Source organism: Oryctolagus cuniculus, chromosome 7 (genome assembly GCF_051225735.1).
Source record: "Oryctolagus cuniculus isolate XC-2025 breed Fujian yellow rabbit chromosome 7, ASM5122573v1, whole genome shotgun sequence".
Classification (NCBI taxonomy): Eukaryota; Metazoa; Chordata; class Mammalia; order Lagomorpha; family Leporidae; genus Oryctolagus; species Oryctolagus cuniculus.
In genome coordinates this window covers 164,902,810-164,915,064 of record NC_142873.1, presented here as the reverse complement: position 1 = coordinate 164,915,064, position 12,255 = coordinate 164,902,810, and the positions used below count along the sequence as shown (strand labels likewise).

Below are 12,255 nucleotides of genomic sequence, written 5' to 3'. Positions count from 1 at the left end.
TGAGAGGCAGAGTTACAGAGAGGCAGAGTCTCCCATCCACTGGGTCACTCCCCAGATGGCCGCAACGGCCGGAGCTGGGCCGATCCGGAGGCAGGAGCTCCCTCCCGGTCTCCCACGTGTACACGGGTCCAAGCACTTGGTCATCGCCTGCCGCTTTCCCGGGCCCATTACAGGGAGCTGGGTCCGAAGAGGAGCAGCCGAAACTCGAGCTGTTGCCCGTGGGGATGTGGGTGCTGGCGGCAGAGGCTTTACCCCGCACGCCCCGGCCCCTCTGCTGGATGTCATAGCTGCACGTGTCCCTGGGGGTGCCTGCTCCTGCCCCAGGCTATCCGGGGACCGGGGTCACCAACTACGGCTTCGCTGCCTTTTGTCCCACGGACTTGGAACTGCTCTGTCTCTGGAGGCCTCCCCGTTGGGGGTCGCAGAACCTGTGCACAGCAGGTGCACCTGAGACAGCCCCCAAGTCTCCAGGGGGCTTTGTCCTGCTTCTCCGCGTTCGCGGCCACCCAGCGCCCCCGCGTGTCCGCCGCCTGTACTGCAGGTCCACCTGGAGGTGTGCGCGACCGGCGCTCCGCGTGCTGATTCTCACCTGATGTATGCGTAGTTGGCTTTTTTTTTTTTTTTAAGGTTTGTTTATTTGACAGGCTTACTGATAGGGAGAGTCAGAGATTCCATCCGCTGGTTCACTCGCCAAATGGCCACACTGCCAGGGCGGGGGCCATCCTCTGCTGCCTCGGGCTCGTTAGCAGCAGCTGGAATTCAGCGGTCACTCGGATCCGGCGCCAGCGCTGCCCAGCGGCTGCTCACTGACCCACTGCACCGCAGCGCCGGCCCCTGACGGGCTCGTTTTCAATGCTGATTTGCATTTCCTCGTGTGGCAATATGACATTGTGTCCAGAGCCGTCCATCTGTTTGGACAGCTGGACTGTTTCCATCTGTTAGGAGTGAAGCTGCTGCCGGGGCCAGCGCTGTGGCGTAGCGGGTAAGGCCGCTGCCTGTGGTGCCAGCATCCCTTATGGACGCCAGTTTGAGTCCCGGCTGCTCCACTTCCGATCCAGCTCTCTGCTGTGGCCTGGGAAAGCAAAGGAAGACGGCCCAAGTCCTTGGGCCCCTGCACCCGCGTGGGAGACCCAGAAGAGGCTCCTGGTTCTGGATCCACGCAGCTCCGCCCGTCGCAGCTGGTTGGGAAGTGAGCCGGTGGATAGAAGACTCTCTCTCTCTCTCTCTCTCTCTCTCTCTCTCTGCTTCTGCCTCTCCTCTCTCTCTGTGTAACTCTGACATTCAAATAAATAAATAAATCTTAAAAAAAAAAAAAAAAAAAAAAAAAAAAAAAAAAAGAAGTGGAGGCGCTGTGAGTGGCCCTGCACCCGGATCGGCGCCTGGGCTCGGCCGGCCCTGGCTCGGCCGCAGCCTCCTGCTCCTGGTGATGGCTCACGGAACCGGAACCGGGCTCCCTGACACTGGGTCACAGACCTGGATGCAGCTGCTCAGAGTGAACCACACATGGCACTCGCTTCCCGCTTGCTCTCTGCCTTTCAAATAAAATGTAGTTGAAAATTTAAAAACGAGTTAATTATAAAAATATCTAATACAGTAAAGGGCAGATAGAACTGCACTTCAACACAGCACCCACTTACCACATGTGGCTGTTTAAATTGGTTCAGGCCGGCGCCGCGGCTCACTAGGCTAATCCTCCGCTTGCTTGCGGCGCCGGCACTAGATTCTGTCCCGGTTGCCCCTCCTCCAGGCCAGCTCTCTGCTGTGGCCCGGGAGTGCAGTGGAGGATGGCCCAAGTGCTTGGGCCCTGCACCCCATGGGAGACCAGGAGAAGCACCTGGCTCCTGCCATCGGATCGGCGCAGCACACCAGCCATAGTGGCCATTTGGGGGGTGAACCAATGGAAGGAAGACCTCTCTCTCTCTCTCTCTCTCTCTTTCTCTCACTGTCTAATTCTGCCTGTCCAAAAAAAAATTTAAGTGCAGGGTGGGCGTTTGGTTAAAATGCCACTTGGATGCCCACATCACATATGGAAGCCTCTGGGGTGAGAGACAGCTCAGCTTTGAATTCGGCTTCCTGCCGATGCACACCCCGCCAGGCGGCAGCGGCTGGAGCTGAATCTGCCTGTGTGTGGGAGACCGGCTGCAGCCTGGCTGCAGGGGGACATTTGGGTGGTCAGCCAGCAGATGGAGTTCTGCCTCCCCCCTCTTTGCCTTTCAAATAAAAAAAAATTTTTTTTTTGACAGGCAGAGTGGACAGTGAGAGAGAGAGACAGAGAGAAAGGTCTTCCTTTGCCGTTGGTTCACCCTCCAATGGCCACCGCGGCAGGGGCGCTGCGGCCGGCGCACCGCGCTGATCCGATGGCAGGAGCCAGGAGCCAGGTGCTTCTCCTGGTCTCCCATGGGGTGCAGGGCCCAAGCACCTGGGCCATCCTCCACTGCACTCCCTGGCCACAGCAGAGAGCTGGCCTGGAAGAGGGGCAACCGGGACAGAATCCGGCGCCCCAACCGGGACTAGAACCCAGTGTGCCAGCGCCGCAAGGCGGAAGATTAGCCTAGTGAGCTGCGGCGCCGGCCGCCTTTCAAATAAAATTTTAATGAACGCCACACCAGCCATGTGTCCGCTGAGTTCCCATGATGACCTGCTGTTCCGTGGGCTCCTTGAGCTCCCCATGGGCTCTGTTGGAGCCCTGACCCTGTAGCAGAACGAGGCCCTCCTGGTCTAAGCACACACACACGGGGTCTCGGGGGTCCCTGCACCCTGGTGTCTCTGGAGGCTCGGCTCCACGGTGAGGACATACGCTGTGGCCGGGTCCAGAGAGCAGGAAGGGGGTGGGCTCTGCTCTGGACACTGAATGAGGGCAGCAGAAGTCCCAGGAAGGGCCCCAGGTCTGAGCACGGACAGGGCGGGGAGGCACGCGGAAGGCTTCCGGCTCAGCCAGGATCCGCCCATCTCTGCCGGGGTCTGTGGTGCAGGGGCCATAGCTGTGCCCCTCGCACACGAGGAGATGGAGGCTCCCAGGAAGCCTGTGGCGTCTCAGAATCAGCACGGATTACTTCTGCTCCCTGCCAGGAGAGTAGAAACTTCCAGAGAGATCCATTTTCACCTGCTTGAAGGGCAGAATGAGAGGGAGGGAGGGAGGGGGCCCCAGATGCCCCCCAACCCTAATCCTTCAACAGTCTGGGCTGGGCCAGACCAAAGCCGGGAGCCTGGAACTCCATCTGGTCTCCCACGTTGGTGGCAGGGGCCAAAGCCCTGGGGCCGTCCGCCGCCGCCGCCCCAGGTGCACTAGCAGGGAGCGGGATGGGAGGTCGAGCGGCTGGGCATGGCTGTGCCCCACCCCTGCCCGGGAAGTATAAACTCAAGATTCCCAGGCACCAGCGAGAGAAGTGAGAAGAGAGAGCCTCTGGACTTCACTGCAGGGCAGAGGGAGGCCGTCCAGGTGTTGCGAGGACAGCAGCACACCCACCACCCCTACCTGGACCTGGGCACCAGGACAGCAGCGCCCCATGGTCCGCAGAGATGGGCAGGGAACATTCTGGACGCGACTGGGAGGTGCACTCGGCCTCCCAGCTGCCCCAGGCTGGAGGGGAGCCCAGTGTCCTGCGCCCTATGCCCTGGGAAGGTGGGGCCAGCCCCAAAGTGGCCGCCTGCAGGGCTGGTTTTGGAGAATGACCGTGAGCTCAGAAGCTCACCCTGGGCCTGGCCACCAGCTGCAGCCCCCTCCTGGACCCTGAGCCGCTCGAGGCTCAGCCCGGCAAACCTCTCGGGGACGTCCCTCAGCTGCAGCCGACTGGAGCCCGAGCCCACAGAGGCCGGAGTGGGTCGAGGGCCACAGGACACCTGTCCCTTTTCTGAAACCCGAATGCAGCTGATGAGCTGCAGGCTGGAGGCTGGGATGCATCAGCAGGGCACTGCCGGGGGTCCCACGTCTCAGGTGACCTTTGCCCTCTCGGAGGCGGCTGGAACCAGACCGCCTCCCGTCCCTCCCACAGCTGTCTAGACGTCCTGGTCCACCCCACCCCCTGGGGCTGAGTCACTGGCAGAGCCGAGCTCACCTCCTCCCCCGCTGCTCTCGCCTCAGGGTCTCAAGGACAGCCTGCATCCGCTGGAGCCCCCAGCCTGCAGGGGGAGTCACCTGATGCCACCCCCAGGACTGGGCTCCTAACTGCAGGGGTGCCGCCTCCCCCCTGCCAGAGCAGCAGCTGGGGAGAGAGGAGGCGTCCGGCCTTCCCTCCCACCCACCTCCCAAATAAACACACAAAGCAGCGTATTTGGTGTGAGAACAATGGACATTTAGACACCAGCGCCACGCCAGGGCAGGCAGAGCAGAAACGGAGAGGTAGGGTGTGGGTGCTGCGGGGGCACCAGCCAGGGCCCAGGGTCGTTGGCTTCTCTCAGTGAGGGGAGTCGGCTACAGTGACCAGGAGGTGCCCAACCTCACCAAGGTGGCTGCCGCTCGGGTCTGCCCGTAGGAGGGCAAGGCCAGCCTCAGTCCGCGGAGGGTGGCCGGGGCGCATCGCTGGTGCCTCACTGGATTCTCGGCCTCTGAGCGTGAAGAGGGTTGGGACAACGCAGTCAGTCGTGCCGCCCACGGCCACCGAGGTCTCCTGGGTTGGCCGAGGCTCGGGCTTCGGGCCACAGCGGAAGGTCCCCCGGGCGAGGCTAGCAGCTATACTTCTGCCCACAGGTTCCGAGGCTGGCCCCCAGCCCCCTGCCCCTACTCCCACAGAGAGTCCTGGTCAGAGACAGCACACACGGACGAGGAGCTGGCCCTGGGAGCCGCCGGCCAGCCTCGGCGGAGGACGCTCACCCTGGACGCAGGAGCTGAGCTACCTCCTAACTCGTGCTTGTCTCCCACCCACACAGGAAGACATCGCTGGGCACCTGCAAAGCTTAAAAGGGGCGTCCCCAGGGGAACTCCAGAAGCACAAACAAGCTGCCGGGGCCACCGACCCCCGGGACAGCAGCAGGATGGAGGCCAGCTCTGGCAGTGGGCCTGGGACACTAAGGCACAAGCTAACCCAAGCCCACCGGGAAGGGGCGGGGAAGGTCAGGCTCCAAGGGTCAGGTCCTGGGCCTGCAACACGCACAGTGACCAAGCAGTGGTGACTTGGCGCAGGACGGAGGGGCAGGGCGCTGATCTGGGGGTGCCCGATGGCTCTTGCTGGATGGGGCCACGTGTCCTGGCCGCCCCGATAAAGGCCTCTGGAGAGCGGGGTGGGCCCCGGACGCGGCTGGCACCGCAATCCAGGCCCAGTGGTCAGTCCCGGGCCCGGAGTCCGGGAGGCAGACGCCCGGCTGGGAAGCTCCTGTGATGTTGCTAAGGTCCCAGCGCAGGAAGGAGGCCGGGCCCTCGGCGGGGGTCTGAAGGGGGAGGCAGCGGGAATGAGGAGGGGGAGCGGAGAGCGAGCTGAGGGCCCGGGGCCGCCCCGCGCCTCAGGGCTGCCTGCGCAGGCCGGGGCGCAGGCCCGGGCGCCCGAAGGCAGGGCGCATGAGGTTCTCAGTGATGTAGGCCACCAGCAGGCAGATGACCACCAGCATGACGCAGATGGAGCCTCCCACCGCCGTCATGGCCACCACGATCTCCTGCATGGCGGCCGGCTCCGCGGTGAACTCCACGCACTCGGCGGGCTCCGGGGCGGGGGCGGCGGCGGCGGCGGCGGGCCCGGCGCGCAGGGGTAGCGGCTGCAGGCACAGGCGGTAGCGCACGCTGTCGTGCACGTCGTTCAGCAGGTAGTCGCGGCAGGACGCGCCGAGCAGCACGCGATCGCACGGGAAGCGCGTGTAGGCGCCGCGCCACGAGCAGTTGAGAGCGAAGGCGCGCACGCGGCGCGCCTCGGCCGGCGCCAGGCGCCACTGCAGCAGCACCGTGCGGTTGCGCAGGACGCTGGCGCGCAGCGAGCGGCCGGCCGAGGCGTGCACCGCGCAGCCCGGCGCCTGGCAGCTGAAGCCGCGCGCGGGGCCGCGGAAGCACAAGCGCCCACCGCCCGCCTCCGGGCCCTCGGGCAGCACCTTGTAGGGGCACCAGGGCGCATCGGCGGCCGGCTCCCAGCCCGGCGGCGTCGGGGCGGCAGCTGCGCAGGGAGGCGGCGCGCAGGCGGCCAGCAGCAGCAGCAGCGGCGGGGCGCGCATCCTGCGGCTGGGCCGGCCGGGCGCGGGGCGCGGGCTCGCGGGCGCGCAGGGCGCAGCGTGGGTCACGCGGGCCGCGCTGCCGCCGCCCGCCGCCGCCGCTGCCCGCGCTGCCCGCGCTGCCCGGCGCGCCGCGCCCTCCGCAGCCGCCCGCTCCGACCCGCCCCGCGCCCCGCGCGCGCTCGGATCCGCCCAGCCCCCGTTAACCCTCGCTGGGCTGCGGCGCGCTGCGTGGGCTGGGGGCCGGGCTTCCTCGCCGTGCGGACGCGCGAGGCGGGCGGCTGGCGGTGGTTCTGAGCCGTGCAGCTCGGTGGGTGCCCCGGGCCACATCAGCCGGGGCTCAGGGCCTCCCGATGCTCCATCCTGGGCCCGCCTTGAGCGCCGGCGAAGGAAGGGTCCCGCCTGCCCGGACGATGACAGAACCTTTGGCCCTGGAAGGGGTGGCCGAGTCCGCCCCAGAGGGGCACTGGATAGTCGTCCCCGCCTCGCCTCACCCGGGCCCCGGCGGGGAGGGGAAGGACGGTGCCCCACCTCCCCAGACCCTGCACCCTCAACGCGTCCAGCGCTCTGCCTGCCCCACTGGAGTCCTTCGGTGCAGGGGAGCGCCCGAGGGGTCTCCGGCCAGCTCTGCGCCGCTTGCCCTCCTGTGCCCCCTACTGGGGGAGCTGCGGGGGTGCTCGCGGCGCGCTTGCCTCTTGGGAGCCCCCCCCACACCAGGGAGCCGCTGCCCGCGGCCTCACCAGCTCCTGGCCATGCTGAACATCCCGGCCAGCGCCTACTCTAGGGGCTCTGGCGTCCTGAAGCCAAGGGTCAGGTCCCTCACCGGTCCCCCTGCGCCTGCACCGCCACACCTGGCTTCCAGGACCCGGCCCAATGGCGGCCCCCTCTCCTTGCATCCTGGGCCTCTGTGCCTAGTGGGGAGCGGTTTTGGGGGGGGCACTGCCTGCCCCTGCCCACCTTCCACCCTCCCCTGTGGCTGGGCAGCCCCTGGGCTCCAACTCGCCCTGGCTTCCTGAAGGGACTCCAGACCCCTCCCCCAACCCCACCCCACTCCCCAAGACCACAGGACAGAGCCCGCTGCAGTGCCTCGGGGAAGCCCTCGGGTGGGGCCAGGGCCTGGCTGTGGGCAGTGGGGCGGGAAGGACCTGTCCTGCAGGAGGAGCAGACAGAACTGGATGCGACCTGCAGGGGCCTCTGTCCCTGCCCTGGCCAGGGCAGTTCCTGGAGGGGCGTGGTGCTGATGTCTCTGCTGCCCCTCCCCCGCCCCAGACCCCCTGTCTACAGTGCCTTGCCTCTTTCAGGCAGAGGATGAGGGTGGGGGGAGGGCTGTGCCCAGGTGGATGGGGGGAAGCAGCCCCACTTCCACCCAAAGTTTCTGGGCAAAGGAGATGGAGCGGTAGCCCCACCCCTCATCCCCTCTCCGACCTGGAGGCAGGGGCACCTTCTGGTGGTGGGGCTTGGCTGGGGGGGGCAGTGAGCTAGGCAGCCACGCCTCCTGCCTTGCCAGTTCCCCTCTTTTTTTTTTTTTTTTTTTTTTTTTTTGACAGGCAGAGTGGACAGTGAGAGAGAGAGACAGAGAGAAAGGTCTTCCTTTACCGTTGGTTCACCCTCCAATGGCTGCCGCGGCCGGCGCGCTGCGGCCGGAGCACCGCGCTGATCCAATGGCAGGAGCCAGGTACTTATCCTGGTCTCCCATGGGGTGCAGGGCCCAAGCACTTGGGTCATCCTCCACTGCACTCCCTGGCCACAGCAGAGAGCTGGCCTGGAAGAGGGGCAACCGGGACAGAATCTGGCGCCCCGACCGGGACTAGAACCCGGTGTGCCGGCGCCGCTAGGCGGAGGATTAGCCTAGTAAGCCGCGGCACCGGCCCAGCAAGTTCCCCTCTTGAAGCCCCTCCCCAGATGGGCACACTTCAGGCGATCTCCCGGGAGGCCAGGGTCTGGGACAAGCAGCCCCCACCCCTGCGGGGCCAGATTCCTGGGTAGCCATGGGCATTGCCAGGTGGAAGGGGCAGGGCAGCCAGGTGCAGGAGGCCAGCACAGGGCCTGGTGGCCGCTGGTCTCAGACCTCCCCGTGACTAGCACACACGTCCACTTCCCCGAAGGGACCATTCTCAGCTCAGACCATGGAGGGCTGTAAGGAGGCTGACCCTTCATGCCCAGGGACTGGTCAGGCGGAAGCTCTCAGACAGGATACCTCCACTGGAGGGCGTGGGAAAGGGGTGGCCGCCCCCTCCAGGGCTGACCTAGCCTCCCTCCCCTCACAGGGCTGGCCTCCCACTGGAGGGCGTGGGAAGGGGCTGCCCCCGTCCCCCCGCAGGGCTGGCCTCCCACTGGAGGGCGTGGGAAGGGGCTGCCCCCTGTCCCCCGCAGGGCTGGCCTCCCACTGGAGGGCGTGGGAAGGGGCTGCCCCCTGTCCCCCGCAGGGCTGGCCTCCCACTGGAGGGCGTGGGAAGGGGCTGCCCCCGTCCCCCCGCAGGGCTGGCCTCCCACTGGAGGGCGTGGGAAGGGGCTGCCCCCGTCCCCCCGCAGGGCTGGCCTCCCACTGGAGGGCGTGGGAAGGGACTGCCCCCGTCCTCCCGCAGGGCTGGCCTCCCACTGGAGGGCGTGGGAAGGGGCTGCCCCCGTCCCCCCGCAGGGCTGGCCTCCCACTGGAGGGCGTGGGAAGGGGCTGCCCCCGTCCCCCGCAGGGCTGGCCTCCATCTGCTCGGCTCCTAAGACCAGAGGCAGAGGCCTGGCCCGGCTGCTTCAAGAGCTTGGATGCAGCCTACCCGGAGCGAGCCGTGCCCTGATTTCAGTCCTGGGGCCACGCACGCTTTTCTGGTCAGACAGTCCTGCCTGTGTCTACAGGGAGAGGCCAGCAGTGAGGGGCACGAGGCCACGAGGAAAGGTGGAGACGCCTCCCATCCTGCACCACTGCCCCTCGAGACCCTCCGCTTGCCTCCACGTCTGCGGTGCTGGTCAGACCCTTGCACACAGACACCAGCGCACCACACCGTTTTCTTTTCAAAGGTTTATTGACTTACTTGAAAAGTACAGTGAGAGAGAGAGAGAGAGAGAGAGAGAGAGAGAAAGAGAGAGAGGTCTTCCATCCGCTGGTTCGCTCCCCAGATGGCTGCAATGGCTGGAGCTGAGCTGATCCGAAGCCAGGAGCCAGGAGCGGATGGAAGGTGTTTCTCTCTCCTCTTCACACTGTAACTCTACCTCTCAAATAAACAAACAAAATCTTTAAAAAGAGTACTAGGCTCTCCTGACTCCAGCTCCCTGAGGCTGTGCACCCGGGGGAGCGGCGATGGCACAAGCAGCCGCGTGCCTGCCGCGCTGGGGGAGACCTGGCCTGAGCTCCAGGCTCCGGGCTCTGGCCCCTGCTCGGCCTCTGCGGCATTTGGGAATGAACCTGTGGAAGCTCTCACTCTCCTGTTTCTGCCTCTCAAGTCGCAAACAAACAAAAGGGCGTTGCACATCGTGACTGCGAACAGTGTCAGCTGCGCTTGCCCTGAAGAGAGCGACAGAGGCTGGACCCCGTCTGAAGGGGCGAGGGGTGGGGCAGGGGCTGTGGCACCCCTCGCAGCTCATCCGCCGCGCCCCACGGCCACCCCAAGTCCACTCGGAGGTCTTAGAACATTTTTCATCTTGCTGGCGTTTTCAAACGCGTTGGCACAGGGTGGGCGTCGGCGAGGCGGTTAGTGGGCTGCTGGGCACCGGGCAGGCTGAGGGCTCCAGCTCCCTCCTGACCCAGCCCAGCTACCGCGTGCACTCGGGGCATGAACAGTGGGTGGGAGATCTGTCTGTCTCTGCTTTTCAAATAAATAAAATACATTTTTTAAAGCTTAATAAACACATTTCCATAAAAGTGTCCCCAGCATCGGTGTTCGTCTGCTGCGTGATTGTTTGCTTTCTGTTTCTGGCGTGGATGGGAGCCACCGCAGGGGGCGCATCCCACTCTTGCATCGAGAACATGGCGGCTGCACGGGTGGCCCGGAGGGTGCGGGCACCTCCCACAGCTGCAGGGCGTGGGCAGCTGTGACAGCCCAGGCTCAGTGAGTGCGGGGAAGGGCCAGCTGCACGCAGACGGGCCCTGCTCTCCGGCCCAAGCCACCAGGAGCAGCTCCCGAGGCTCCCAGGCCTCAGCGCCCCCTTCCTGCTGCCCCAGAGCCCCACGGGGCCCACCAGAGCCGGGCACATGCTGCCGAGGACGTCAGACCAGCGTGCCCCTCGGGCAGGACCTCTAGTGGGGAAAGCCAATGCCTGCAGTGCCGGCATCCCATGTGGCACCTGTCCGAGTCTCGGCTGCTCCGCTTCCGATCCAGCTCCCTGCTAATGCACCTGGGAGAGCAGTGGAAGAGGCCCAGTGCTTGGGGCCCTGCACCCACGTGGGAGGCCCAGATGAGGCTCCTGGCTCCTGGCTTCGGCCTGGCCCAGCCTTGGTTGCTGTGGGCATTTGGGGAGTGACCCAGCGGATGGAGGACCCCCCCACTGCCCTGTAACTGTGTCTTTCAAATAACGAACACAAATGGTGGAGGGCAGGGCAAGGCAGAGTCCCGCTGACAGCTTCAGCCCCGTGGGCACTGCAGGGGTGAGGCTGCCATGGGCACTGGGACACTCCTGTTCTCCCAGGCCCGGCAGATCCCCCTCTCCAACCCATGAGGTGGCAGACAGCACCACAGAGCCCGAGCCAGCAGCAGAAGCCGGGACACTGCCATGCCCAGCACAGGGGTGGACACGCAGGTCACGGGCATGGAGCGTCATCTGACGGGGCTGGGCAGGCACTGCTGTCAGCATCACTGGTCACTGTCACAGCTGTCAGCTCACGGCTGTCACCGTCAGTGCAGGGCTGGGGCTGGTCACTGGCGACCACCGGCCCTGCCACCCTTTCTTCCTCTGTGGGGCCAGGAGCCAGCTCTGAGTGCTTACTGGAGAGGGTTACCGTCCCCCCGTGCTCTGCTGGAGTCTGTGCTCCTCTGGTTGACGGCTTTGGTTCTACTTGAAGGTGTGGCCTCAGCTCCTCTGCACAGGCCCCGTGCACTCGGCAGCCGCTCGTGTGGGGCAGGTGTCAGGGGCCGGCAGGTCCAGCGGCTGCCGGTGGCGCTGCTGTCCCACAGCTGGAGCGCCTGTTCCAGTCCCGGCTGCTCCGCTTCCCACCCAGCTCCCTGCTGATGGCCCAGGAAGGCAGCACAGGGTGAGCCAACTGCCTGGCTCCCGCACGCATGTGGGAGACCCGGATGGAGCTCCTGGCTCCCGGCTTTGACCCGGCCCAGCCCCAGCTGCTACAGGCACGTGGGGAGTGAACCAGTGCATGGACGATCCTGCTCATCTGTTTCTCCCTTTCTCTGTTGCTCCACCTTTCAAAAAAAATTTTTTTTAGATTTTATTTATTTATTTGAGAAGCAGAATTTCAGACACAGAGAAGTGGAGACACGAAGATCTTCCATCCGCTGGTTCACTCCCCAGATGGCAACAACAGCCGGAGCTGAGCTGATCCAAAGCCAGGAGCCAGGAGCTTCATCCAGGTCTCCCATGCAGGTTCAGGAGCCCAAGGACTTGGGCCGTCCTGCGCTGCTTTCCCAGGCCACAGCAGGGAGCTGGATCAGAAGTGGAGCAGCCAGGACTCGAACTGGCGCCCATATGGATGTCAGTGCCACAGGCAGAGGCTTAGTTAGCCTACCATGCCACAGCACCGGTCCCAAAATAAATAAATCTTTAAAATATGATTTTGGATGATTTTACCACAAAGAATGCTAAATGTTTGAGGAGATACACGTATGTGCCGATCGGATGTTACACAGTGTACAGTGCATGGGAGCATCACCCAGTACCCCCTAACTATGTGCAGGTCCTAAGGTTTTTATTTTAATTTTTTTTGACAGACAAAGTGGATAGTGAGAGAGAGAGAGAGAGAGAAAGAGAGAGAGGTCTTCCTTTTTGCCGTTGGTTCACCCTCCAATGGCCACCGCGGCTGACTCACTGCAGCCGGCGCACTGTGCTGATCTGAAGCCAGGAGCCAGGTACTTATCCTGGTCTCCCATGGGGTGCAGGGCCCAAGCACTTGGGCCATCCTCCACTGCACTCCCGGGCCACAGCAGAGAGCTGGCCTGGAAGAGGGGCAACCGGGACAGAATCTGGCGC

At 64.7% G+C, this 12,255-nt stretch overlaps 1 protein-coding gene across 1 annotated transcript; it reads right to left on the bottom strand.

Moving 5' to 3' along the window:
* Positions 1-4,273: 4,273 nt before the first annotated feature.
* FNDC10 (fibronectin type III domain containing 10) lies at positions 4,274-6,303 on the bottom strand. The gene has a single exon (XM_051840468.3). It carries the CDS (start codon positions 6,130-6,132, stop codon positions 5,437-5,439), a length of 696 nt encoding a protein of 231 aa, XP_051696428.2. The 5' UTR covers positions 6,133-6,303; the 3' UTR covers positions 4,274-5,436.
* Between the last annotated feature and the right edge of the window lie 5,952 nt (positions 6,304-12,255).

Coding starts and splice junctions, on each gene's coding strand:
- FNDC10 (XM_051840468.3), bottom strand. CDS start 6,132: ATGCGCGCCCCGCCGCTGCTGCTGCTGCTGGCCGCCTGCGCGCCGCCT.